The sequence below is a fragment of the Mya arenaria genome, chromosome 13, assembly GCF_026914265.1.
Source record: "Mya arenaria isolate MELC-2E11 chromosome 13, ASM2691426v1".
NCBI classification, from domain to species: domain Eukaryota; kingdom Metazoa; phylum Mollusca; class Bivalvia; order Myida; family Myidae; genus Mya; species Mya arenaria.
In genome coordinates this window covers 12,902,267-12,929,912 of record NC_069134.1, presented here as the reverse complement: position 1 = coordinate 12,929,912, position 27,646 = coordinate 12,902,267, and the positions used below count along the sequence as shown (strand labels likewise).

Below are 27,646 nucleotides of genomic sequence, written 5' to 3'. Positions count from 1 at the left end.
GTTTTTTTCATGTCATCAAAGAAATTGTATTGGTTTTTATGTTACCCGATGAACTCTTAATACCAGAAACAATCAGTTTTCTTATTTCTTTTATATATTTCAATATTTTTCGTAACTCGTTAAAATAGATATTACCTTGTAACTTTCACTGGCAACGCAAAGGCGGTTACCACAATATTCACTGTCGTGAGTTTTTAATTGGTTTCGATGTTTACCATTGAGGGTCACGTGATCAAAATGGACCAGCCAGCATTATTATTGTTTGATAAAATGATCTCACAAAACCTGCATTTTCTTCCAATATTGTACGTTACTAGTTAAAAACCTCTGCGGCTTTCTTTGACTGACCAACAGGGGTGTCCATAGTATCAACGATGGAATTATGGAACGGTTTCTTTGATATTAGTGTCCTGCCATTAATGGTTACTTTTCCAGATAATATCAAATAAGACATTGGTTTCGATATCAAATAAGACATTGGTTTCAATGGACTAGCGATTTGGAGAACTATGAATAACACTTTAATTATTTAAAATGACAATGCGAAGAGCAAAAAAATATCCAGATATATATTTTACATGTGTTTTAAATGTGAGAATTGGACAGTTTTCGAGGTATAGCTGATGTTTTGCTTGACGACAACACCAAAAATAGATATGGCTATTTAATTAAAATGTATGTAAAAAAAACTAAAAAACATATTGTAGCAACAATATTCGTTTTAATAAATCGCCTTTAAACAATGATAATATCATCAAACGCTTCGTCGTTTTGTTTTGTTGGTTGTTTTTATCCGCAAATCGTGGGAAAATGCTCGCAAGATCTGCGATATCATATTACGGCCCAGTTGTTCAAAACTCTCGTTAAGGATTTAACGTTAACTCTCATCGTTAAATGTTACGCTGTCAACGTTAAAATTAAATGAGTTGTTCGAAATTAACACTTACGCTGACGGCGATTAAGTAGGCGTTAACTTAACGACTCTTCTAACGTTGGTCTAGCGTTTAACGTTAAATAGTCAGTTGAAAATGGCTGACACAGTTAGTGCTTTTCTCAACAACAGAAGAAAAGAAATAATTAAATTATTTCTTTCGATCTACATGAAAAGTGATGACTTAGAAATGCGATGCCGCTACTGTTTTGATATCAGTGAATCAATTGTACAGCTGCTTGCCGGAGACTTTCAACGTAAGACTTAACGGTCAGAGGCGGTGTCAGTCCGGGAGCGAGCAAGTGTGTTTGGCTCTGAGGTGGTGAATTGATAAGATATGTCGATCATACTGTCCCTGACATTTGATACTATCCTCTGACTGGTCACTGCAAGTTGAATCACCAACCACCTGTCGAAACATTTGATACATAAGCGTAGTGTTTTAAGTACCTGTGACTGTGTTACCTACTCATTTATTTACAGTACCAAACTAAATCATAAACAGGCTATAAAATGAATATGGTTGCCAAATAATTGCAGAGTATTTAGCTGTATAAATGACCCTGAGGTGAAATATCTCCATGATGACAGATTGGGCTTCCAGAAATGCACTGTCAATGTGACAAGTGTGGTGGACCAAATCACTTTCCTATTTCCATATCGGTAGTTTACCATAAGCGGAGGAAGCCACCACAAATACAGTGTTAAATCCAATTTATCTAATTAAATAATATTTTCTTCCACTGTTTACATCATCTGAACGCTTGAAATTACGACACAGATAAGTCGGTAAATAAGAAATGGTCGGACGCTGAACCCTTCTGATGAGACGCCCCTTTAATGGATCAACCTGTTTCAATTCACAGGTCATAACTCGTGGCCCAATCCCATTGCATGCATAATGTCGCTTTAAATATTGTGTTTAAATTTACATTGATATTCTCATTGTCAAATGTGTTCTCATGCAATAAAATATTATTAAATCAACGGCATTAAAAAAGCTCAACTGATATCCTAGTTAAGGGCAAGTAATTCAGTTAACATGAATATTTAGTGTAATGTTACCTCAAATAATTGTTCCACAATATTTTCGTTGTGGTTAAAACATGGCCTTGACATTCATGAAAAAAAAAACAACGGATTTTTAGAAGCAATTGTAGATTTATGGTATATATATACAGTAGACACTCACTAAGCTGGAACTCCACAAAACCGGAAGCCTCGGGATACCGGACTTTTTTCAGAGTCTCGGTTTTCACCTTCTATTTTCAATATAAAAAATCCCTACAAAGCCGGAACCCCGGAATTCCGGATACCGGACAAAAAATCGAGAAAATTTGTTAGTTGTCAACGTAATTTTATGTATATATGTTCACGTCGACAACCTGTATATATATATGTGTAAATATATATAATGGTATATATACCTTAACGTATAACGGTTGGTTAACAAAAAAAAACACATCTAATATGTCATTATTCATTTTATCTTTACTAAACTTTAGAACAATGAAATGCACCACTGCCTGTGACTAAGTTATGAAAGTTTAACATTTTAATTGGACTAAGCCTTCAAGTGGATGGGGTAAGTTTAAATTTATTTTCGCCACATTAGACCACGGAATTGGAAAGGAATATGGAAATACAAACAGGAAGTGAGCTAACGCTGATGTTTACGCCAACACGTAAGCGTTACATCAGTGTTAGCTAACGCTTCCGCTGATAGATTTTTGAACAACAGGATAACGCTGATGTCGTAAGTTAACGTTAACACTAACGGTTAACGCTTACATGTCAGCGTAAGCGTAAGTATTTTAACGAAAGTTTTGAACAACCGGGCCCAAATGTATATTACCTCTCCAATATAAATGACGCAACACCAATGGTTCAGGACATGTCACGCGGTGACCCAATATTTTTCCATATTGGTTCACCAAATTTATATCGTACCAAAATGGCGTCTATTTTCCTATTCCGATTAATATTCCGATGAATAAATGAAACCTATTAAAGAGTAGATAGGATGTCGACGTGATACATACGTTACGGGGTTAGTAGGTGACCCGCATTTGGATTAACGGGGCGCAGGAAACCATGTATTTGGACTCGAGCGTTTTGTTTTCCTTTGCCCCGTATATCCAATATCGGATCACTTACTAATCCCGTAGCTTGAAATTGTATTTCTTTCCCGTTTAATTCACTTTTTTATACAATGATTAAATAATGTTCATATTATAGCAGTGCATATATTACCCTTTATTAGTGTGTATAACTGTGAAGTAACGAAGGAGTTATCACTGGAATCATTCTCTATGTCTGGCTGTACTTGAATGAATGTATTCATTAATATGATTATTTTGTTTTTACTGACTTCCAAGTTGATTTTATCTTTGCTGAGACAAGCACATTAAAACAGGCCTTTATTTATACATATTAGGACAAGTGTTAGTCTGAGATATCGGAAACCAGTATTTGCCCCAAATTTTGTCCACAGACCGATCCAAGACAGAAGTACATGTAACGATATCAAATTCATGTGATCCCTGCAAATGTATGTGTTGTCAAGCTTGCGAAGTCTTGGCGATGTGAGTCTCATCGAATGTTTTTTTCTAACAAGCTTATGATGACGATATTGACCGCAGTACTCGTCCATAAAGTTTACATTGTTTCAATGCATTGTATCTATATACATTTGACCATTTATTCCCTTATCTGGTATCATGTACATATCTGTTTTCGGCAAGTTACAATAAGAGATAAGAAAGTGTACAGCTTTGAATTTATTTATTTCTCCAAGTGACCATATTGCCATACGCTTATTCTGGTCATGTTCGGATTAATCGTTCGTACGTAAAACGTTTGATATGTATTTATATAGCTATCTTCATAAAAAGAATTAAACTTTCATTGACCTGTACTGTATTTAGATGTTAAAGGGACTGTACTCATTACGATAAAACAGCGGAAACAAAGAAAATTGTCGAAAACTGACATAACCTTGGTATCGATGTGTACAATGCATTACAACTTACTATCTGAAGTACCACATAGTTCACAATTAATTTATTTTTAACGTTTTTTTTTTCGTATTTTTCCATTAAAAAATATTACTAGTTATGTCTTCCTAGTAGAATTCATTCCTTATGCGTGATTTGCTAGTCGATGTTATCACGTGATAAGACCATGTGAGGTATATAGTAGTGTATATAGTTAAATATTCCATGTAGAGTAACCTTCGTAGCACAGTGGATACAGCACTGGACTGCAATTTTTGCGACACCGGTTCAAACCCGGTCTCCAAATCGATTCGGTATGTGTTTCAACAATTATGATATCAAAGAGTAAACATTTCATTAAATAATTGTCCTGAGATTTGTTACAAAAAACCTGGTGTACAGTCCCTTTAATAGCCAGGAGGAAAATATTGGCCCCTAAAAAGCAATACAAGATATGTTGCTCGACCAAACCAATATTACTCCTCGGCTGTTAGACAACGGTTCATATTCATTCTTACTTGTTTGTCTGTCGAACGATTCCTGTCATTGTCGTAGCTTTTTGACGACGGCGTCGACGGCGTCGGAGTTGTATTGCATCTGTTTAGCCGTAGCCATAACTCGAAACCCTTTCAAGGTAAATAATGATAAAAAAATATTGTAAAGGTTAACATGTCTTCAGAACAATAAAACACCCGCAAAGCAACGCCCATAACTCTGGCTTTAATAATTGTTGACTTATGTCTGTTGTTCGACTACACTCCATAGATGAGCGTAGGTGTTCCGTCGACAGCGTTTTTGTTGTTTATTTTATTTTATTCAATTATTAATTTACAGCTTTGGTTAACTTTGTGTCGTTTGGTAGGGTAATGAAATCACTTGTTTCCGGAATTTGTTTGTACGAAAAATAAATTCAATATATTGTTTATTTTAACAATTGTTTCCTTTATTTTAATGTGTGGATTTGCACTTTTATAGAAAATAATGGTATGGTCATTACCATTTGTCTGATTGGTCTAAAGATAATGATATTTGAATGTTGCGTCGCTTTGAACTGAATTATTGAACATACGAGAATAGTTCACTCGTTTGTTTCAAAATCTGGTTAAATTAAGATTCTTTATTTTCAGCGATACTGTTCTTGTCCCGCTAATGTTCGTTTTGGGACATTTGAATACAAATTGTTTTTTTTTTGTTGTTGTTGTTTAGAAATATTAAGTGAGTATGTTAATGTTGTGTATGTGTACATTTTTCTGATCATGCAGCGTGGTTGTTCCTTGTGAGTGGTTTGGTAGCATCGAAAGCGGTCCAAATGGAAGGTTTGTAAACCATTGCTTAGCAAATTCATGTAATACGTCATGCACGTTTCGATATGGCATACCACTGCTATAGAGGTCGATTTCTGCCCATTCTTCTCATTTGACAAAGGGGCATAATTCAATTAGATAATGGAAAAAGGGATTGGAGTTGCTTCACATATTTTCATGATGACAATCATGTAGCGAATTGCATTTAAATAATTTTACTTAATTAATTAATAATAATAATTATAAACATCATAAACCTTACACATCTCGCTTACTTCAGACACCCAGAGTCGCTCGGTGCCCATTGCAACTACACATAGTAAGACTTAAGTTAAATTTAATCACTTTAAAGGGATGAGGTAATTAATTTTTAAATATTATTGTTTTGCAAATACAGAAACGTAGAGTCAAAATTTTACTTTTATTGTTCATTGTAATGTGAATATGTATTTACATCTTTATTTTTAATGCACTGGTTTATTCCAAAACATTACCAGCACATTTTGTGGTTCAGTTATTAATGAAAATGAAGTGTACATTTAAGGGTCATGTTTTGTCTGCGCGGGACCATTGGCAATTTGTGAGAGCCTTTTCAAATCCGTTACCTGCCCTGTAGACAAGCAGTTTTGCATAAATGAGCTGACAAACCGCGCAGATGCCTCGAGAAAAGTAGTTAGAAGGTACGTAGGGCTTATCATAACATTGTCGTTACTGTGTGTCCGCTATTTGTTCCTTTTTCTTTCTTACATCCCCAGTAGCCTTAAATGTATCAAATGGGTGCCAATGGTTACCGAACGTTAACAATCATACATATTAGTAGAATTTGACGCCGCCTTGTAGAATATAGAACATAGTTATTTTTCGTTTAAGTTTGCAATTTGTTTGTTGCCTACATAAATATACTTTGCCAGCGTTTCTCTGTTACCAACCCCTTTTCCGAATCTTTATAATAACTGAATGATAATCTCAAACACATTATAAATCAACAGTTTATCTATATTGTTTCATATTTTCAGAATATCAAAAACTAATCACGCACGCGCAAAAAAACAAAACACACACACACGCACACACACACACGCACGCACACACGCACACGCACACACATACACACTCACACTTCCCCTTTACTTATTGATGATTTTTCTATATGTGGTTGTGTAAAAAAGGAATCTATACTATTTATATGCATTCTGGTTCTGTATATAATCGGTATCTTAATTATCTTAAAATTATTATAATTTTAATACATTCCATTTGAGAGTGTGGTAATCATATCTATCGTTTTGTGTTGCGATATTTCTTTCATTTTTTGTCTAAGAGTTAAGTATTGTAAAAAGGCATTGAATGATGGGATAGTGTTTCGGTATTTCATTGAGAATATATAAAATTTTATTAAGAAAATTACATATTGGTGTGTGTTTAAATTTGATATGGATACCGAAAAATACTATTTCTTTCGTTATAACGATATTTATCGATCGTTGTTTAATAAAGGCACTCCATGGTGGTTTAACTTTCTGACAGTTCCAAAATAAGTGATCAATTGTCTCGATTTGTATGCTACAAAAGTTAGAATTTTTTATTCTATATGTATTTTGGGGTATTATTCTTAGTAAAAATTTATATAGAAAACTTCGTAGTGATGTATCATTCGAGCTTATATAAATTGTTTTATATAAAAAAAAATCCATCCGATATTTTCTATATTCGGGAATGTTAGTTGCCATTTAGTTTCTGATGATGGCTTGATTTTGTTTTTTGTTGTGTCGAATACAGAAACTTATTTGTTTATTTCGATTCCTTTATTTTATCTGATATTATTTGGGGTCTGTTTTGATTGATATTCTCGAATTTAATCTTCGTTTTTAAATGAATTGGAATACAATTAACTAGTGTCAAATATTTTAGAAATTGTTTTTATTTGTGTCGTATAAAGGTTTTTTTTTTCTTCAAAACTGTAAAACTCATTTACCCTGTAGTCGTATATGTGTTCGAAGAATTGTATGCCTTTTTGACACAATTCTTTAAAATACAGTGTGTGGCCGTTGGTTTATCTCTTTGTTATTCCAAATTATTATTTTACTAACATTTATTTTCGACTTTTCTTCATAAAATGTGGTTTTTATTTTTAACCAGGATTTTAGTACATCATTTAGGAAAGTTCTTTCTGGTTTTATGTAATTTATAACTGTTTGATCAAAATCTGATTCTAGTATAGTAGTTCATGACCGTAGTTGTTTAGTTTTCTATGAAAGAATACTTTCCAGTCTCCGTTATTTGACGGGTCTATATATCTTTTTATCCATAATGATTAAATTGAGTTCAAAAATGATTCTATATCTGTAAGCTTAAGTCCATCGTGTACATAGTCTTGGTAAAGGATAATTCTTTTTATTTTATCCGGTTTTCTATCCCATATAAAATCAAAAATGTATTTTTTATATCATCTATCATTTGTTTAGTTGGATTAGCTAGAACAGTAAATGGATAAATGAGCTTAGGTAAAGCAAACATTTTAATTCCCATCAGTGTCAGTTTTCTATGCTGCCATTGTTTTAATACGTTTCTAACTTCTTGAATTTTTTATCAATATTTCTTGTAATATTTGCATTTCTGTCACTTGTAAATGTAATTCCTAAAGTGGTAGCATAATCAGATGTCCATACAAATGTTTTGGTATTACAAAATTGTATATTTGAGTTTTTTTAATGATCCCACCCTCATAATAATTGATATATTGGTGTTCAGGTTTAGGCCTGAGCATTTTGAGAACATTTCTAGGGTTTGTACGAGTGTTTCAAAGGATTTTTTGTCACCATTATTGAAAAATGTTGAATCATCGGCAAAAAAGGTTTGCTTTATAATTTTGTCATTAATTTTAATTCCTTTTATGTCGTCGTTTAGTGCAATCTAGTTAGATAGTGTTTGTGAGCAAATTATAAACAATGTAGTCGACAATGGGCAGCGCTGTCGAACGCCTTTTTCGAGTCCAAATGACTGCGATATGTGTCCATTATTAGTTGTCAGACTCTGAATGTTGTTGTAGAATAGAGTTACCCGTTTTAAATCATCTGGCCCAAACTTTAATGATTTTATGCATTCAAGGATAAAACTGTGGTTAAACTGTAAAAAACTTTAGCAAAGTCGGCAAAAAATAAAAGTCCTGTTTTTTTGTTTTCTTGTAAATATTCTATGATTTAAAAAATTACCCTAACGTTTTCTCCTTTATATCTACCGTTAACAAACCCAGATTGTTCATGACTTATAATTGATGGTAACACTGTTTTTATTCGACTGTTTAGGGATTTAGTTGCTATTTTATAATCTACGTTTAGTAAAGAAATGCGTCTCCAGTTAGTAAGTTCATAAAGGTCCTTATTTAGTTTCGGTAAAAGTGTTATTAATCCCTGTTTCTGAAGTTGTGTTAAATGTCCAGTATTGAATTAGTAGTTAAATGATTTAATAAGGTGTTGCTGTATGTCTTTCCAAAAGGTTTTATAAAATTCTGCAGTTAATCCATCAGAGCCCGGGCTTTTATTGTTTTGCATATCTTTAAGGGCTAGTTCACATTCGTAGCTGGTCAGAAGGCCTTCACATGCATGTTTTTCATCTTTGTTAAGTGTTGTGTAAGGGTTTTCTAGAAAGGGTTCCATGTTTTCTTTTTTTCTTTGTTTATTTGTAGAGTATAATTTTGTGTAATATCGCACTTCCTCGTTTAAGATTTTTTCTATACCTGTTGTTCTCTCGTTTTTAACCTTAAAAGTTTTTTATTGATTTTCCTTCAGCGCGTTTCTTCTCAAGGTTGGCAAACTATTTCGTGTTCTTTTCGTTGTGTTCAGCGTGAATTGATTTAGCTCTTAATATTATACCGTCAATTTGTGTTTGTGTTATTTCATCTAGTTTTTGTTTTTTAGTTAAGATCATTTCAGATATTTGATCAATTTCATTTTTGTTATTCGTATTGAGTTTTGTTTCTAATGCTTGTATTTCATTATGTAGTTTTGTTTTTTCATTATTTTTAATCTTTTTAAGATGAGTTGTAAACTTGATTGTTTCATTCCTTATTGAACCCTTTATCAGTTCCCAAAGCGTATTTGCATTGCATTCGGTGTTATTACTAACCGTTTCTTTTATGCAGGTTTTTATGCTGATTTGATAAATTTGGTCTAAAAAGACAGAGTTATTTATTTTGAAATATCCCGGGCCTCGTTTTATCTTCGACGTGTTTAAACTAATTGATACCAGTGAGTGGTCTGTTTTATAGCCGGGCTTAATAGTGGTGTCTTCTAAAATGTTTATTAAATCATCAGAAACTAAGAAATAGTCAAGTCTACAGTGGATGTGAGGTTTTGTTTCGAGTGCCAAGTATAATTAATAGTTGTAAAACTAAAGTACTGGAAAGTTACAAAATACAACAACTTTTCTAAAAGTGTCCAACTGTTGTCTTTTAAGCCGTTGACTTTGAACGGCATTTGTTATTAATATCAAAATAGAAGGTTTTCTGCAGCAATACTATCACCTGGTATTAAGCAGGCTCTAGTGCTATATTGAAACGAGTGTCTTGACCAGCTATGATGCTGGCAATTGCTACATATTGGCCATTATTGATAGTACACTTGTATCATTTATTGTTTGGATATGTTAAACAAGCTTAATTGCTTATATTGATCATCAATATCGTATCTGCTTAATTAGTTTCGCAGAACTAAACATTACATAAATGCATTTGGTGTTTTGAGGAGTTTTATTTCAATTCAGATGTGGCACTCAACAGGAATGTCATGACAGCTGGTTAAATGGGACTTCATCGAGCGGCAAGTGTGCTAACTTCGACCAAATATTCGTTTACACAAGCCAGTTCACATGCGACTATTGTTGTACATCGGATAACTGCAACCTTCAAGTCAATCCCACTGACCAATTCAATCCCGCATTGGGCTAAGAGTTACAGCATTACTCGTTTTTCCTGTCACCACAGCATTTGTATTCGTTGAATGTAACACGATGACCTCTAAAAAAATATGTCTTCTGTCCTATATATCCCAACAGAGCACGTTACTCTTTAAGCTAGTTTGCTTTCGCTTCGACTTTCACTGGCCACTTTAAGGCGATAACCACATTATTCATATTGAATTGTAATTGGTTTCTATGATTGTGAGCGTTATGTCATTAACGGTACGCCTTAATTTGCATAAAAAGAGACAGAAGTATTTCTCAAAATACTCTACGTTAATCTTTCCGTATTAATTGGCCGAATAGTGAATAGATATTTGTGTTCATATTTAAGCTTGCCGAGGAGATATAGTTTTTTTCCAGAAATTATACCCGTATACGATATCTTAGTGATGAAACGATAATCGAGTAAAATCGATATATCATCGCTGACAATGCTTTGTCGGCGACAATCGATAGTGCTTGTCCTAAATCGATGTCGCTAATGTTACTTCCGGTAACTACGTATTTTTTGTTTAGGTAAAAGTCGAGTTAATGTCAATATTTGTTTCTTGTAAATTCTCGTTGAAGTCATTTTAACATGGGAGGTCACTCTCTTGCACAAATGCGGTGAATGTAAACACTTTTGCTTAAAAACTTAAAAACTCTCCCAAAATTACAAATTGTTTTTATTTGTTTATATATTTCATAAAACCTTCTTCAATAACCTGTTTCTATGGTGTAGTGGGTCCGGTCTTACCTGCAAATACCGGTGATCCCGGCTCATTGCATTCTGTTTTTAAAACCTTCGTTGGTATCGTTTGTAATTAATTAATTTACCTTTTTTGTGAACGTTTTATGAAATTAAGGTTTTCTGATGAAATGTTCAATATAAAAGTTTATTAAATGTTAAGCTGGTTCACAAATGTGTAATATGGTTTTACATGGATAACATGTTAGGATTACTTACTTGATGCGGTGTGCATCATTTTGCAATTAATGTGCAATTATTAAGCATGTGTTGTGTTATTATGTGTTTTCGTTAAGTTATTAAAGACAGAAAAGGTTATGGAAATTTTCTCACTGTTGCAAATCACACTTACTGATTCCAGGTTTAACAAATTAAATGATCATGATGAAAATATGTATAAAGAATGTATTGCTTACTGATATTATGAACTTTCGATTATTGTACGATAGTAAATCATAATGCTTGGTCCGATTCGATTCGATTATCGATTGCAAATGGAGTCCGATTTTCAAACACTACGATATCTTAATAACTATGTAGACGTGTTGATTGGATTGACAGTTGTACACTTGAGCAATATTTTACTGAACATGATTTGCCGTTGATCCTGTCCATGGGGGTTTATTGTATAAATACAAACTGGTGACTTCAGTAATATATATAAGTCTGGGTATTCAGTTATATGTGGTCACTTCGCTTGATGCATCACTAGTCTATACATATTTAATTATTCTGAATATTACCATGTAAAACATGGGTATTGAACAAGACCAATGGCGAGCATCCATCGGATTGTACTACGCTAAAAGAAATTGGGTAACTAGGTCAAACACTTACACTTGGTCACCAATTACTATTGTCTTAGATTTTATCCTCACCTTAAAGCAGAGGGTTGTGCGTATAGTTAATCAACTTGTCTTGTTTTCACAAATTTCTAAAGATTTGTTTCATTCAACATTATACCACTGTTGAATAATGCATTCAATGACCTTACTACAATCAGCGGGGAAATGGGTCTGTAATTGCTGACGTCCCGAGGGTCGTTCTTTTAAAAATGCACTGACATGAGCGAGTTTCCATTGGCGAGGTGCTTTCCCCCTGTACGCAACGAGTATTTAAAAAGATTTGCAAGCGCAGTCGACAGTCCTTTTGAGATTTCAGGAACAAAAGCTTTACCGTTTTTTGCAATACGAAGGCAATCTTCAACTTCAACTGAGTCACTTCATTAGAAGATAGGTAAAACGAGTTGGGGTTATCTATCTGTGCTGGAAGGAACTTGGTGATTGGTACTTTCGATACTGTTTTGTGATTAGAAAAAGGTGTTTAGAAAGTTTGATTTGTCCAATATGTCTTCATACAGCTTATTGTATTGTCCGTGTTACGGAGTTTTGCGTAGCGTTGATGTTTTTATGTGTTTCCAGAAATCTGAGGATTTGTTTGATGAATCAAGCAGTGCTTCTGCGACTTTGATAAAATTATATTGTTTTGATGAGCGTTTAAGTAGTTTTGTTATATTTCGTATGCGTTTTAGGTGGACATGTCTGAAGGGATGTTTGTTTGTTTTGTTAGTGTGTAAGTTCTCTTCCTGCTGCAAATAGTTTAAGCGTCAACTCGAAATGATTGGTCTGTTTAAAGCAAAAATGTTTAAGAAACAAGTGAGTGTTTCACAGTCTTTCATAAACAAAGTATACTGAACGCTTTCTTATTAGTGCATCATTTTAAAGAAAATTTTCTGTCAATAAATAAAGATGACGCGTAACACAAACATTTGCCGATGAAAGCTCAAATTCTAATACTCAAGCAAATAAAACATATTTCATCTGGAAGTATGTACCTTTCGAAAGCTGCTATATATTTCTGCTGGACTTTCGGCTCAATTTCTGACATATTTTCAGTGGCTTGGTTTAAAAATACGCTTTGCGTACAGATCATCTGGTTGAAATAGCAATTTAAAATACGTAACGATCTATAATATAGCTTTAACTGTACGCTGCATAACTAATTAATATTAACTTCAAAATAAAACTAAATACTTCAATACATGACCGAAGTAAATTAAATCATGAGCAAATTATGTTAATGGTTGTGTATGCCATTTATAAATCAGTTCCAATTATAAATAAACACTGCCTCCTATGTTTTTAACCTCTAGTGACTATAGAATAACTACTTAAGTATGAGTTATGCATTGTTCATATGATGACGGTACGATCAATTTCAATAGTCTATCATTTTATAATATGTATTCCCACTTTAAACAATTTTGATGATTATTTTCGTGCGGAATTAAGGAGGATACTGTTGCAAATGGTATATCAATCTACACTAAACAAGTAATATATCTGTTTTTCCTCAGCGTGACGTCTGTTACAGTGTGCTGACGTTTCGACGTAACGTATCTATCATGATGGTATTACATCGTTTTCAAAGTGGCATACTTTATGTATTAAAAGGGAAACTTATGTCATAGCTGGAGATCCACCGGCATCCCATACGTAAAAATAAAGCCTAATTATGAAGTCACATTTTGAGTAAAAAGCATTCATTTCTCGCTAGACTGTTTTTCGACGTTCGGGTGTCTTGCTTTCTGAAGAGTTAAGTTTCTCCAAGTTACGAATAAAATACTTTATCAAATCGGTACCCCTGGGCACTCGTGCGGTGCCCGTGCGATGTTCTATACAAAGTGTCAATGGGTTAACGTCTAATACAAACGTGTATTTAAATCCAATTATGTTTCCACTTCCTGCAATTAGAGGATTTCTATGCAGCAACGAGCAAACATGGGTCGAGCGTTATCGTTTGGCATCTTACCGAAGCATATGTACCAGTAGCCCCTTGAAATGTACTAACACGTTTACGATAACTAACAAACATATCAAAAGCGATAACAGGTGCCTTGTCCTGTGTCATGTTAACAAATTTACGTCGTATGTGAATATGTTATTATATTAAAAATAAAGCTAAACAAATACATGTTTCCAATTGATCATGTGTGTATTGACAGCACTAAATGCGAACGGTTGTATTTGCACTCATTTCACAAGAATTTCTTTAATAAGGGGTTATTCATAGTGAGAAAACAGTAAAATCCCAGGTAACGACACTCGCATTAAGCCTTTCATGAAACGCTACTACTGGTGACTTACATTAATCAACACAGCGGTTCCTTCCCTTTACCGTATGTACATTGATATCATCCCGCATACAGTGTCGACACACAACTGAAATATTTCCGGATTGTTGTATCTCTTCAAATAGTTCTTAAAGACAATGGTTTCCCCATTAAGGTAACATTTGTACATTGCATAATTGTATGTATTTACAAGTCTACACATGAATTATATGTTATATTTGATGAAAATAATGTGTCTGTGCATGATATTTTACAGGACAATTTTCTTGGGTGGATGGAATCAAAGATGACCTCATTGCTGCGACACATGGACGTTATGTATTCAATAAACAAAGTGTTCATAATTTGTAGAAAAATAGTGTAACAACTATGACCTTTTTCTGCTAATTCATAATGAGGAGGTAAACAGAAATAATTTTACATATAACAAAACAGGGAATTACGTCAGTGCCGACACCTAGAAGCGGCAATCAGAATTCGGAATATCTCAGCTAATATGCAAAGTACAGCCCTAAAAGTTCACACCGAGGTTACTGAGTATTGAGAAAACGTTTCTGAAAGGATTTTATCAAGGATTTTGTATTTTTATTTTCTTAATATCTTTAGTCTTGACATTTTTTGAATGGTTTGATTCCCTTTACTATTCTAAAGAATTCGGTATTGTTGGACACACATCTCCAACTTCAAAGCTACATGACACAATTTTCTGATATTTAAACCAATTCTGCTGCAATATAGTTTTATTTATCATTGATTTAGTTGGGAAAAAAATACATTTTTTTTCTGGTAGATATTAGTTCATTTGTTTTAGTCATAGATAAGATACGAGTGTCATAGGAAGTGTGTTCAGTGCACATCATGCAAATGGGGAGTGTATTGTTAAGACCGTCTGTGTGAAAAAAACAAGGCTATGGTCAGTTTCGTTACAGAGATACAATCAGTTTGTCATAGGACACGCACTGCAATCGTGTTCGCTGATGATCCGTTTTAGGGATTTCGATGTATCCCTAGCCAACAGCCTACACATTAGTGCAATAATTAGCTTTGTATAAATGTGAACACTCTTCAAACACAGTAAACAATGTAAGATAAAAACAGGCTACCGGACTTTAGGTTCAACTCTTCCATTAATTGACTGACTGACTGACTGACCGACCGACCGACCGACCGACCGACTGACTGACTGTGTTAGTGTGACGTCCCAAATAAATTAGTGTGATTAAATTAACCCCGCCGTGTTACTGAGAAACACTTTTATTTAGGCCAAAATCATGAAGCTGACTCTTGGCATATTCTTCGACATACTCTCCAGATGTCTTTCCTTCATAATATCTTCGCTCCAGATTTTGGCCGCCTCAGTTTACGATTTGTGCAGTATTTAAAAGTGATTTTTATACTTTATGACTTTTAGACTTTTCTGAGGCAACTCTATGTTGTCCAATTTAGCGCAATTTTGAAACATATTTAGGCTCAAATTAGCATCTCGGCTTTTTTTAATTTTTCTTGAGCCAAAATGCTTTGGGTCAGCTTTCTGACAGACATGTGCAGTCAAGTTCCTTATAGAAATATACGACAAGTTTTGTCATATTTCTTTGGAAATTCTTCTGCAATTAAATGCGCCATCTTTCTCTCTAAAGATGGCTCCATGTATTGCAGATTTGCTGTACAGCATTGTCACTTGGACATTCAACTTCAAAGTCCCTTTTGCGCAGGTAAGCACCAGTCCAGCACAGCTTGTTTCGAGCTGCAGGGGCCAGAACTTACCTGTGACTTTTTTTTATTTTCAATAGACACATTACATACTTGTCCGCATGCATGGGGCTCAACGTATTAGTGGAAGTGCACCTTTTTGTACCTATTTTAGCTATTTTTCATTGATTTTTTGCATGTTTTTTTTTTAATTTTCGCCGGTTAGTGCACTTACATGGGCAATATACGGCCGATTTGTTAATGTTTAAACACATTTTATGTTCGGCGAGAAAGTTCAATGCAGTTTTTGTTTGATGCTGAATCAGAATAAATGTGCTTTAATAGAAGTGTAATTTAGGCACGGGCTGTAACACATGTTATCATTTATAACAAAATGCAATTTGTTACCCAATAAAAACGTACCGCGTTTTTGTTATGCAAAATTACCTACCAGATACACTTGTATCAGTAATAATATTATGTCGACAGTTTTCCCAAACACATAAACACATTAGCCTTATGGCTACGTAGTATACAAACAAACTCATCAGCCCGAACCATATTATTGGATTGTCCCCCTTCATCATCTTACTAGCGTTATTTTCTTCAGTATTTCAATAACCACTACATCTACTACAAATGCTACCACTTCTGACTTCTACTAACGCTGCTTTGACTACTGTTTCTGCTTCTGCCCCAACTACTGCTTATTGTACTACTTCTATTAGTATCACTATTTACTTATTGTATAATTAATCTAAACTATATAACATCTAGATATTTATATAAACAAGAGCTAGCGGTCAAGCTGTTATACTATCAAGCAAATCTGGCACTCGGTTACGGTGTCGGCCTACAACGAAATGCGCCCGGGACGTTGTTTCTCTTGAAGTAGTAGTTAAATAAAATGTTTATCGCAAAATTTCATGATGTGTACATTTCATTTTTGTATTCATTTTTCAAGATTACACATAATTTATATCATATATGAAGACATTAATGTGGTTTTGATGATTTTTTTCAGGACCTCTTTCTTGGGTGGATGGATTTAGAGATGACCCCAGAGATGCTGCCATGACTGTGTCACATGGACGTTATAGAACGTGACTGTAAGGAATTGATGATAGCAGACAAACGAAACAATCTTGATATGGTTTTCCGGTATTCAATCAACAGACAGAGTGTTCATCACCTGTGGTAAAGTAGCGTCAAAGCTGAAATCATTACTTCAAATTCATGATAAAGCGGTTAGCTAGAGTAATTTTACATATAACAAAGATGAGAATTTCGTTGTGAGCCGAGACCATACTAGCAATACTTATTCCACTACCCGCTTGAGACGAGTGTTTACTTTAGTACACGAAACTATTTCAATTAAGGTGTCGATACTATCTCAAGTTTTATTTCTATATTATTAAAAGAGCAAAAGAGCGAATTTTATTTTAACGAAGAATAAAATAGTTTGCCCTCTGTTATCCGTCATAAATATAAGGAGATTTCAAACACAGTCTTTGTGAGCAATACTCTTAATACGAAGCTTAAGCACGTCAATACGTGCTGTTTAACAATGGTGAAAAAGGTCTTTTAAACCTGTAGTTCAATTAAACAGAGTGATTTATTGGTTATCTATCTCATGGGAACTTTCATTAAGTTCTACCATGTTGGCAAAACAGACTTAAAAGGATCAGTTTTATAGACATTTTATTCAGTGCAACGTATGATAGCATAAAGGAAAATATTGTGTAACTGTTTGTCAGAAGCTTTTTCAAGTGCGGTGATAATTATCTGTTTTCTTTAACTTTATATCCATATATTTGGCAAAAGAGGAAATCGCAAATAATAATATGTGCTGTTCTTAAACAAACAATTAGCTTGAACGTTAGTGTAAGGCCAGAATACAGCTTAGTTACACGTATCACTGTTCGAGTGAGTGTACTTTAAGCTATTTGCTGCCAAAAGGAATTCAAGACATACTTACAACTTCTACGTCATTAAGTCTTCATCGACTGCGGTAACAATGAATAATTCTTACTGACTGAAAGGTGTTTCAAATTGATCACATTGGACCTGTGGCTAGAATGTGTAAACCGTCTAGAATGTGAATAGAATAACTATACATTGTTATACGGAATTTAGATGTTTATTAGTGGGGTACAAATCTCATAAGTCGCTCTAGTGTTAATTAAGATGTCTACGGCGTATTCGTCTACTCATATAGGTTAAATAGATGTATTCATCGTCTGTTACATTTTAGTTGAGAAATAAAAATGCAGAGTCTTTTGGCACGCTTAACGGCGTCCGCAGATCATAATTCAGATTGGAAAGGAGCAGCGGGGACGAATGATAACAGTATTAAACGCGGCCCATCATCAATTAAAGGTGTCGTAAATCACGCTGATATCAGAAACAAAAATTGTCGTAAACAAAACATGCCGAAACTGAATTTGGATGTATCAAAGGCTTTAACTGAAACGATTATCGGAATTTCTCCAGAATCCTCCAGTACGCCAGATACTGACGATGCGTTGGAAATTGAGATAGTAATGGCAACTAACAAAGCTCCGCCTGCTATGGTTGGTCAGCAAAGCAGCTCCAGCCCAGGGCAGCTGTGGGAAGGGTCGCGAAATAAGGGCTCCAGGGTACCTCTGAACAGTATCGCAACGGGAAAGGATGGTGTTGACAACACGGGGTTGGATTCCGAGGACGACAATGACACCCAGAGTACTCAAATGTATACACCGCAACAAGCCTGGTCGGCTTTTGAAAACTGTGTTAAGAACATAGATAACAGTAATCCGGAGTACTTTATAAAGAAGCCGAAACCGAACTATATATCTAGCGGAACTTTCCAACAGGTCATGGAGGACATGTATGGTAACAGCGAATATGGAAACACGAAAGGATATACAGTGTTAAAACAAAAAATGAACAATATGGCTAGAGCAACAGGTCTAGCTTCAAGGATGATATTTAGTGCTATAAATAAGGGACAGGAGGAGCGGGAGGAGGAGGAGGCCCGGATTGCTAATGGAGATCCAGGTGAGGATGAACTGGATATGTCGTCACATGGGGAACAAAAGAGTGTCATAAAAGTGTTCGATAAGGGAGGATGGAAAATGTTGAAGCGTGATGTAAATGAGAATACAATGGAGCACCATAAACAGTCTACGAAAATGAACTGGACAATGTTGCAACATACTGTGAAACAAATGACTAACACAGAGAAAACGCGTCAAGACTTATATGAGCGTTACGGTATAGTGCCGACGAAGTTGGATGATGGAACTCTTGTCTCTGAAAACCGTATGTTAAGTGAGCGCGCACGCTCACAGATGTACGGACGGACGGTAGACGGACGAGAGTACATGCGGCCCTCGAGCTACAAGCATCATGATGTCGGATTACGGTCAAAATCACAATTGAGTAGTCATAGTACCCCCAGCCAAAAGAAACCTCGAGGCAATTCGAAAAGTGGTAAAAATCCTGACATCATTCAAAGACGACAGCGACCAGTAACCGCTGTTAAATAATGTTAAGTGGTTTTAGGTTATGACGATGTTTACCTTTAAAAAAAAACAGTTACACAAAAAGAGACATTGTCCGCCTTGTTTCACTGTTGCCCCAACATTATTTCTGACTTTCCGCAATGGCGTATATTTCAGTTCGAGCATGAACATAGCATACACTTGTCAACATTTGCGCTCTTTATGTTACTATGAAATAATGGCCTTCGCGCATGTGAGTTTGGTTAGTGGTCACATAGTCGGACAAGTGGTTTTCTCTGGGTTCTCCGGTCTCCCCTACAACACAAGACCGCACTCTCGCGCAGCATTGTACAAACGAGAGCTACTTATCATAAGTTAATAACTTCCTTCACAATCGTTGTAAAAAGAGTTTTAACTAGACTGTCATTTTCTGCCTAAAATATATTTAAAAAATTATTCACCATTCTTTGTGAGATTAGATTAGAACATTTGTTTGTATATTTATGTATGAGTAGTGAACATAATATATGGAGATTTGAATTGAAGACAACACTTTCAACACCAAACATGTACATTTGTACTCGAACATTTATAAATCATTTATTGCTCATATAATATTTGCATAAATGTAGCAAACAAGCGCTTCTGTACATAGCATATATACAACTAAAGTTTCAAATGAAACATTAATTTGTATTGATCATTTTAAACAAACAAGTCTTGATATTTAACTCACTTTTATTTCCGCCACTCGTGGTGATATTCATATTTATACAAATAGTAATAAATAATGACAATACTGTACAAAACAAGCAGATTAGCTTTTCACGTTGGCAAATAATACAATTTTTACATTGCAAAAGACATTATTTCTCTTACATGTTTTAAAACATAGCTGTCAACAGAAACTTAAACATATACGATCGCCTCAGGAACTGCTTGCGAGTCAGCTGCTAAATGAAAACATTAAATTGTATTGATCACTTTAAACAAACAAGTCTTTATATTTATGGCAAGCGCCAAGTTAAAATAAACATAGAACGTATCATAATGCTATATTAACTAGGACTATATGTACTTTTTGTTTGAATCGCTCACTTGATCATTTTTTTTAATCAATATGTTATATTGCAGTCAGTATAAGATTCATTTCGAAATAAGGAAAAACTTTTCTTAGTAAATGAATTGTTCCAGTCGTATTTCATGCCCTTGTATAATATTTGCTAGTATTTCAATATATATCTATGTTACTTTGTGCAATGTCTTTTTATTGTAATAAACAACCAGAAATCTGGGGGGTTTTGTCGCTACGTCAGATAGCTTTGTAACGTTATAGAGATGGAATGGTGTATGTTTGTAATTTGTCAATGTGTGGGCATTGTTTGGACTTGAAGTAGTCGTCTTTTTGTTGAAAATTTATTTTAAGTAGTAAAGTATGCTGGGGTTACTTTGTGAACGATAGGGAACGGTGAGTTTGAATTTCTTTACTTCAAACTTAATAGAAATCATACAGAGAGATATGCGGAACATAAGACATCCTTTGTCAAATGTGTTTTCAAAATTTGAATGATATTCATTGAATCTAAATTTAATTTAAAATCTAATTGATATCTTCGATTTTATTTTTGTATTCAATTGGTGTTAATCATATTGACAAAAAAGACATGTTTTCATTCGTGTATGATATTCGGTTAATCTAATTAAATCTTTATATCTTCGGTTTCAAAACATCCAAACCGATCACATCTTTGGATAGGTACTCGTATATCAAAATTGTATATTGTCATTCATTATAGTTTATGAATCTAAATGGCAGATTAACTTTTAATATCGATGTGATATTTGTCAATATTGTGAAAATTTAGCCCGCTCTCGCTTAAAGCTGCACTCTCACAGATTGAACGTTTTGACAACTTTCTTATTTTTTGTCTTGGAACGAGCTAATTTTTGCAAAAGTCCATGGAAACCATTAACTGTTATATAATACTGCTGACAAAAAATAGATCATAGATTTTTATATTTAAATTCAAAGATTGGTGTTTTATGCCTTTTTTCTTAAACCTTTAGTAACGGTTTAAGCCATAAAACATAACCTTCGGACGGAAATATGAAACTCTGCGATCGGATCTTTTGTCAGCAATCTCATATCATTGGTTTGCAGATATTTACGCAAAAAAAAATGCTCTTTCCAAGACAAAAAAAGATGTAAAAATGGTAAATCTGTGAGGGTGCAGCTTTAATCAAACGTCCGTGCGCACAAGGCTGGGCAACAATTTCAAGGGCGTCAATTCCAAATTAACGAAACGTTCCAATAAAACTTATCGCGCTATTCAGACGCACATATAAAGTCAGTTAAAATTTTAAGTCTTATATCTGAATTTCGATGCATTTTTCTTTAATGAACAATGCAAATAGCTACGTTTTCAATGTGGCCGTTAGATATATATTTTTCATACGTTCATTTGGATAATTGGACCCCAACAAGACACGGGCAGTCTATAGGTGAGTCGCAAATGCAATTAGAAAAAGAAGTTCGCATTATGAAATACCTTTGGATCACTGAAAGAGGTCAACAGTGCTTAAGCCATTAACATTGCTTAGCGAATACAAATCTTATAAACAAGAGTTAATGACAAAAGACTTGATTCCAATCACCATTGCCTCATGAAATCAATAGGATTAATCAGGATGATTCAACAATTCCCCTTCATCAGGGCTCTAACATTCAAGAGGTATATGATTATCTTATAAACCTGACATGCCTAGGCTGATTATGCCTTTTTATCATTAAAATATCTGACAACTGCATTTCATGTTCATATCTTTCAATAATGTTAATCTGCAGATTTGTAGATTTGTCCAAACCAGATAATACGACATTAGTGTTTTCCCTGCATTGTAAGCCGATCAAGGGCGCTAAAAAAAAATAATTTTATGTTTCCTATTCGTGAAGATGTGTTACTTATTGCTAAAGACGACTCAGCATGAATAAGTAATTTGCCGTAAGGGCGCATGCGTATAGCCATGCATACCGTTTGCATATGCAAAGGCGCTCTTTCAGTACCAACGCTGATTTAAATAACGTCACAATAGCTTGCAATGATTGACAGGTCTTTTTGACAGGACAAGGCTTTATTTTTAAGCTGATACAATTTGGGAGGGGCTTACACTAAGTCGGTTAGAATTCTTTTTTTTTCGTGAAACCACGGTCGCTTCGCTGCGCTCCGCTTTCTTCCTTACTTATTCAGAAATAAATTAGTAAATAAACTCTAACATAGGCGTAAACAATCCATGTGGGTTTATCACTTTGTTAAATCCGTCCTTTATCGATACCACATGGAAACATGCAAATTATTTTATAGCATCTAACACAAATTGTCTATGAATATGCTTAATGTGTTTTAACTTTTATATTGATATTACTATTCAAAACACAATAATCCTGTCACCAACTAATGCGTTCTTGACATGAACCTTGTTTGTAGTTTATGAACTTGTTTTGCATTTAAAATGTAAGGATTGACTCTGCTATTATAGTTAAGGTTTTCGATGTTAAATAATATATATCTTACTGCTGAAAGTATTCTTTGAAGCTACGCATATACCATGCTAAAATAGTGCGATCAACAATGAATTAATTCAAACACTGACCGGTAATACTTTTAAAGCATTCGTTGTTGAAACAGTGCTAATATTTAGATAGTTCAGCTGTGGCTGACCTTTTGAAACGAGTCAAACGGACGCTTATCCGATTTTGCTATTACATAAACACATTAACATAATGTTCACGTAGTGTCATAACAAACTATCTAACCAGAAACAGACTATTGATTTATTGGATGTACACCCCCACCTTCGTCTGAGTAAGCTAACCGCGGATTTGTAAAAAAAAATCTTTTTAAATTTGTAATTATGTTGATTCCATTCAATTCAATAGCTTCACGTGGAAGTTAAAATGAAGACGTAGGTGAAGAAATAAAGTTGGGAAATGATTTACGAATAGTAGGAAAACATACACAAAATCATTGTGTTCATATGAAACATATCCACAAATGGCCATAAATCATATAATGGAATAACGCTCAGAGTTTAAACAGCGACTTGTCGATTGTAATTTATATGCAGATTTAAACATTTGTTCCTCTTTGTACATACGGCGTATGGTATGTCCCCGAATATGTTGCTAATACTTTATGGCGTGGTAATCATTATCACAACCTACACCACCGCCACCACCACCATCATCATCATCATCATCATCATCATCATCATCATCATCACATCATCGTCATCATCATCATCATCATCATCATCATCATCATTATCACATCATTACCATCATATTCTACTTGTGTAATATCGAAATATGACCGTCTTCAATGCTTCTTCCACCACCACCGACACCATCACCGCTACTACTACTACTTCTAGCGCTGCTAATAACTACTTTTCCTTCTACTTCTACAACTTCTAATAATAGTACAACATCGGACTACTGTTACTTATTACTTACTAATTGTAGAGCTTGACGTTAAGTTATAATTATATAAACAAGAGCAAGTGGCCAAGCAGATACACTATCAAGCAAATGTGGCACTCGCATACAACGAACTTATTCCACTACTCGATCGTGAAGAGGCGCTTTAGACGAGTGTTTACTTTAGTAGACTAACATTCAATCGCTTCAATCGAGGTGTTGATACTATCTTGAGTTTCCTTTCTATAGTATCATAAGAGCGAAAGAGCAAATTTGATATTATCGATGACTTCAAATATTTTGCTCCCTGTTATCCGTCTTAGAAGCACATTTTAAACACAGTCTGTTTTAGCAATACTCTGATTCGGAAGCTTCTGTTAGTCAATACGTGCTGTTTAACAATGGGGAAAAGGTGTTTTAAACAAGTAGTCCATGTTTAACAGGGTGATTTATTGGTTATCTATCTCATGGGAGCCCTACCCAGTTGGTTAAACAGACTTAAAACGATCAGTCTTATAAACGTTTTATTGAGTGCAACGTATGATAGCATAAATTAAAATATTGTGTAACTGTTTGTCGAAAGTATTTTCAAGTGCCGGTGATAATTTTTCTGTTTTCTTAAACTTTATATCCATACATATGGTTTAAGAGGTAATCGCAAATAATAATATTTGCTGTTCTTAAACAAACAATTAGCTTAAACGTTAGTGTTAGGCCAGCGCACATAACAGGAATACAGCTTAGTTAGCCGTATCACTGTTCCAGTGAGTGTGATGTAACCTTTTTGCTGCTTAAAGGAATTCAAAACATAATTTCAACTTCTACGTCATTAAGTCTTCATCGACTGTGGTAACAATGAATGATACCTTCTGACTGAAATTTGTTTCATATTGATCACATTGGACCTGGGGCTGGAATTTGTATACCGTCTGTATGGTGTATAGAATAACTATCAATTGTTATACGGAAGGGAATGAATAAATTCATTAATGGGTTACAAGTCTCATTAGCTGCTCTAGTGTAAATTAAGATGTCCACGGCGTATTCGTCTATTCAGATAGGTTTAATGGATTTATTCATCGCTTGTTACAGTTCGGTTGAGATATAAAAATGCAGAGTATATTGGCACGCTTAAAAGCGTCCGCATATCAGAATTCAGATGGGAATGAAGCAGCGGAGACGATTGATGACAGAATTAAGCGCGGCCCATCTCCTATTAACGGCGTGGTAAATAACGCTGAGATCAGAAACGAAAAGTGTCGTAAACAAAACGTGCCGAAACTTAATTTGGATATATCAAAGGCTTTAACTGAAACGATTATCGATATTTCTCCAGAATCCTCCAGTACGCCAGATACTGACGATGCGCTTGAAATTGAGATAGTCATGGCAACTAACAAATCTCCGTCTGCCAGGGTTCGTCAGCAAAGTAGTTCTACTAGCCCAAGGCAGCTGCGGAAAGGGTCGCGAAATAAGGGCTCCAGGGTATCTCTGAACAGTATCGCAACGGGAAAGGATGATGTTGACAACACGGGGTTGGATTCAGAGGACGATAATGACACCCAAAGGTCTCAAATGTATACACCGCAACAAGCCTGGTCGGCTTTTGAAAACTGTGTTAAGAACATAGACAACGGTAATCCGGAGCACTTTACAAAGAAGCCAAAACCGAACTTTATATCTAGCGGAACTTTCCAACAGGTCATGGTGGATATGTATGGTAACAGCGAATATGGAAACACGAAAGGATATACAGTGTTAAAACAAAAACTAAACAATATGGCTAGAGCAACAGGTCTAGCTTCAAGGATGATGTTTAGTGCTATAAATAGGGGACAGGAGGAGCGGGAGGAGGAGGAGGCCCGGATTGCTTATGGAGATACAGGTGAGGATGAACCGGATATGTCGTCACATGGGGAACCAGAAAGTGTCACAAAGGTGTTTGCTAAGCGAGGATGGAAAATGTTGAAGCGTCAGGTAAATGAGAATGCAATGGAGCACCATACGCAGTCCACGAAATTGAACTGGGTAATGTTGCAGCACACTGTGAAACAAATGACTAACACAGAGAAAACGCGTCAAGACTTATATGAGCGTTACGGTATAGTGCCGACGAAGTTGGATGATGGAACTTTTGTCTGTGAAAACCGGATGTTAAGTGAGCGTGCACGCTCACAGATGTACGGACGGACGGTAGACGGACGAGAGTACATGCGGCCCTCGAGCTACCAGCCTAATGCTGCCCGACTTCGTTCAAGGTCACAATTGAGTAGTTATAGCACCACAAGCCAGAAGAAACCTCGAGGCAATTCGAAAAGTGGTAAAACTCCTGAAATCGTTCAAAGACGCCATCGACCAGTAACCGCTGTTAAATAATGTTAATCGGTAAAAGTTATTATGGATTATACCTTTAAAGACAACAGTTCCACAAAGCAACAGTCATTGTCCGGTTTATTTCACTGTTACCACGACATTATCTCTAACTTTCCTCATCGGCGGATATTTCAGTTCATACATTTTATTCTTCAAACACCGAAATCTTAGATTTATACTCGGATATTTATAAAATATTTTACTGCTTAAATCATATTTTCATAAATATAACAGTCGCTTTTATTCATTGCATATGTATATATAAAATTTATGTTTCAAATGAGACATTAAAATTTATTGATCGCTTAAAACAAACAATTCCTAATATTTATGGCATACGTCAGGTTAGAATAAACATAGAAAGTATCATAATGTTATATTAACTACGACGAAATGTACTTTCTGTATTAATCACTCACATGATCAATTTGGTATTCAAACAATTTGTAATATTGTGATATTGCAACCAGCCATTCATTTCAAAATGAATGAATAAAACAATTGTATTGTTTCATTCGTATTCATGCTCTTGTAAAATGTATGGCATTTCAATATATATATATATTACTTTGTGCAATGTCTTTTTTATTCAAATAAACAACCAAAAATCCGCTACTTTTGTCTCTGAGTCAAGTAGTTTTGTAACTTAATAAATAGACTGATTTACGTCTGCTATTTGTCAATGTTCAGTGGGTATAAATGAACTTGAAATAGACTTTTGTTGAATATTCAATCAACGTAGTAAAACATGCAACAGGGGTTATTTTGTAAACGATAGGGGACGGCGAGTTCAAATTTCGAATTTCCTCGCTTCAAACCTAATAGAAATATTCAATGAGATATACAGAACAATACGACAGCCATTGTGGAATGCGTTTTCTAATCTCGAATGATATTCATTTAATCTAAAATTGATTCATAATTTTATTTATTTATTCAATTTTAACAATTTCCGAATCTATCATTTCTTCGGTAACTCACTATATGAGTAACATTATTCGTAATTGCATATTTTTTCATATTCTTCACAGACTTTTTATCTCAATGGTGTTAAACATTTTGACTTTTCGTTCGCGATGATATTCATTTAATCGAAATGTACTTTATATTTTTGGTTTTAAAGAAATCCGAGTCTATCACCTCTTTGGAATGGTACTATGAATAGCAAATACTGCATATTCTTTATTGAATATATGCTTACCGGTGGTTTATAGAGATTACCAGTGACATTAAAAATGACAATGACGTCCGCGTAAAATTTGGAACGCTTTTCAGAAAAAAACAACTACAATTGCATGTTATTTTAAAACTTTTTGAGGCATTAAGAAAACAAAGTTTGCTTTGTGTAAGATCGCAATTTATTTCACAAAGCAAATGTTAACTTTTGTTGCTTGCTCAAAAAAACGTTAAAATGTTACGTTGAAAAAGTCAACGTTCCTTCATATTTTTATTTTTTGAGTAAATTGATATTGAACCACCTACTATGTACGATCGTCACATTGAACCACCTACCATGTACGATCGTCACATTGGACCACATACTATGTATGATCGTCACATTAACCACTTACT

General features: G+C 34.7%; 1 protein-coding gene across 1 annotated transcript; it reads left to right on the top strand.

Moving 5' to 3' along the window:
- Positions 1-3,670: 3,670 nt before the first annotated feature.
- Positions 3,671-10,183, top strand: LOC128212847 (uncharacterized). The gene is made up of 5 exons (XM_052918191.1): positions 3,671-3,777; positions 5,190-5,243; positions 5,512-5,550; positions 5,776-5,911; positions 9,993-10,183. The coding sequence occupies exons 1-5, from the start codon at positions 3,759-3,761 to the stop codon at positions 10,174-10,176; spliced, it is 432 nt and encodes a 143-aa protein (XP_052774151.1). The 5' UTR covers positions 3,671-3,758; the 3' UTR covers positions 10,177-10,183.
- The last annotated feature ends 17,463 nt before the right edge of the window (positions 10,184-27,646 follow it).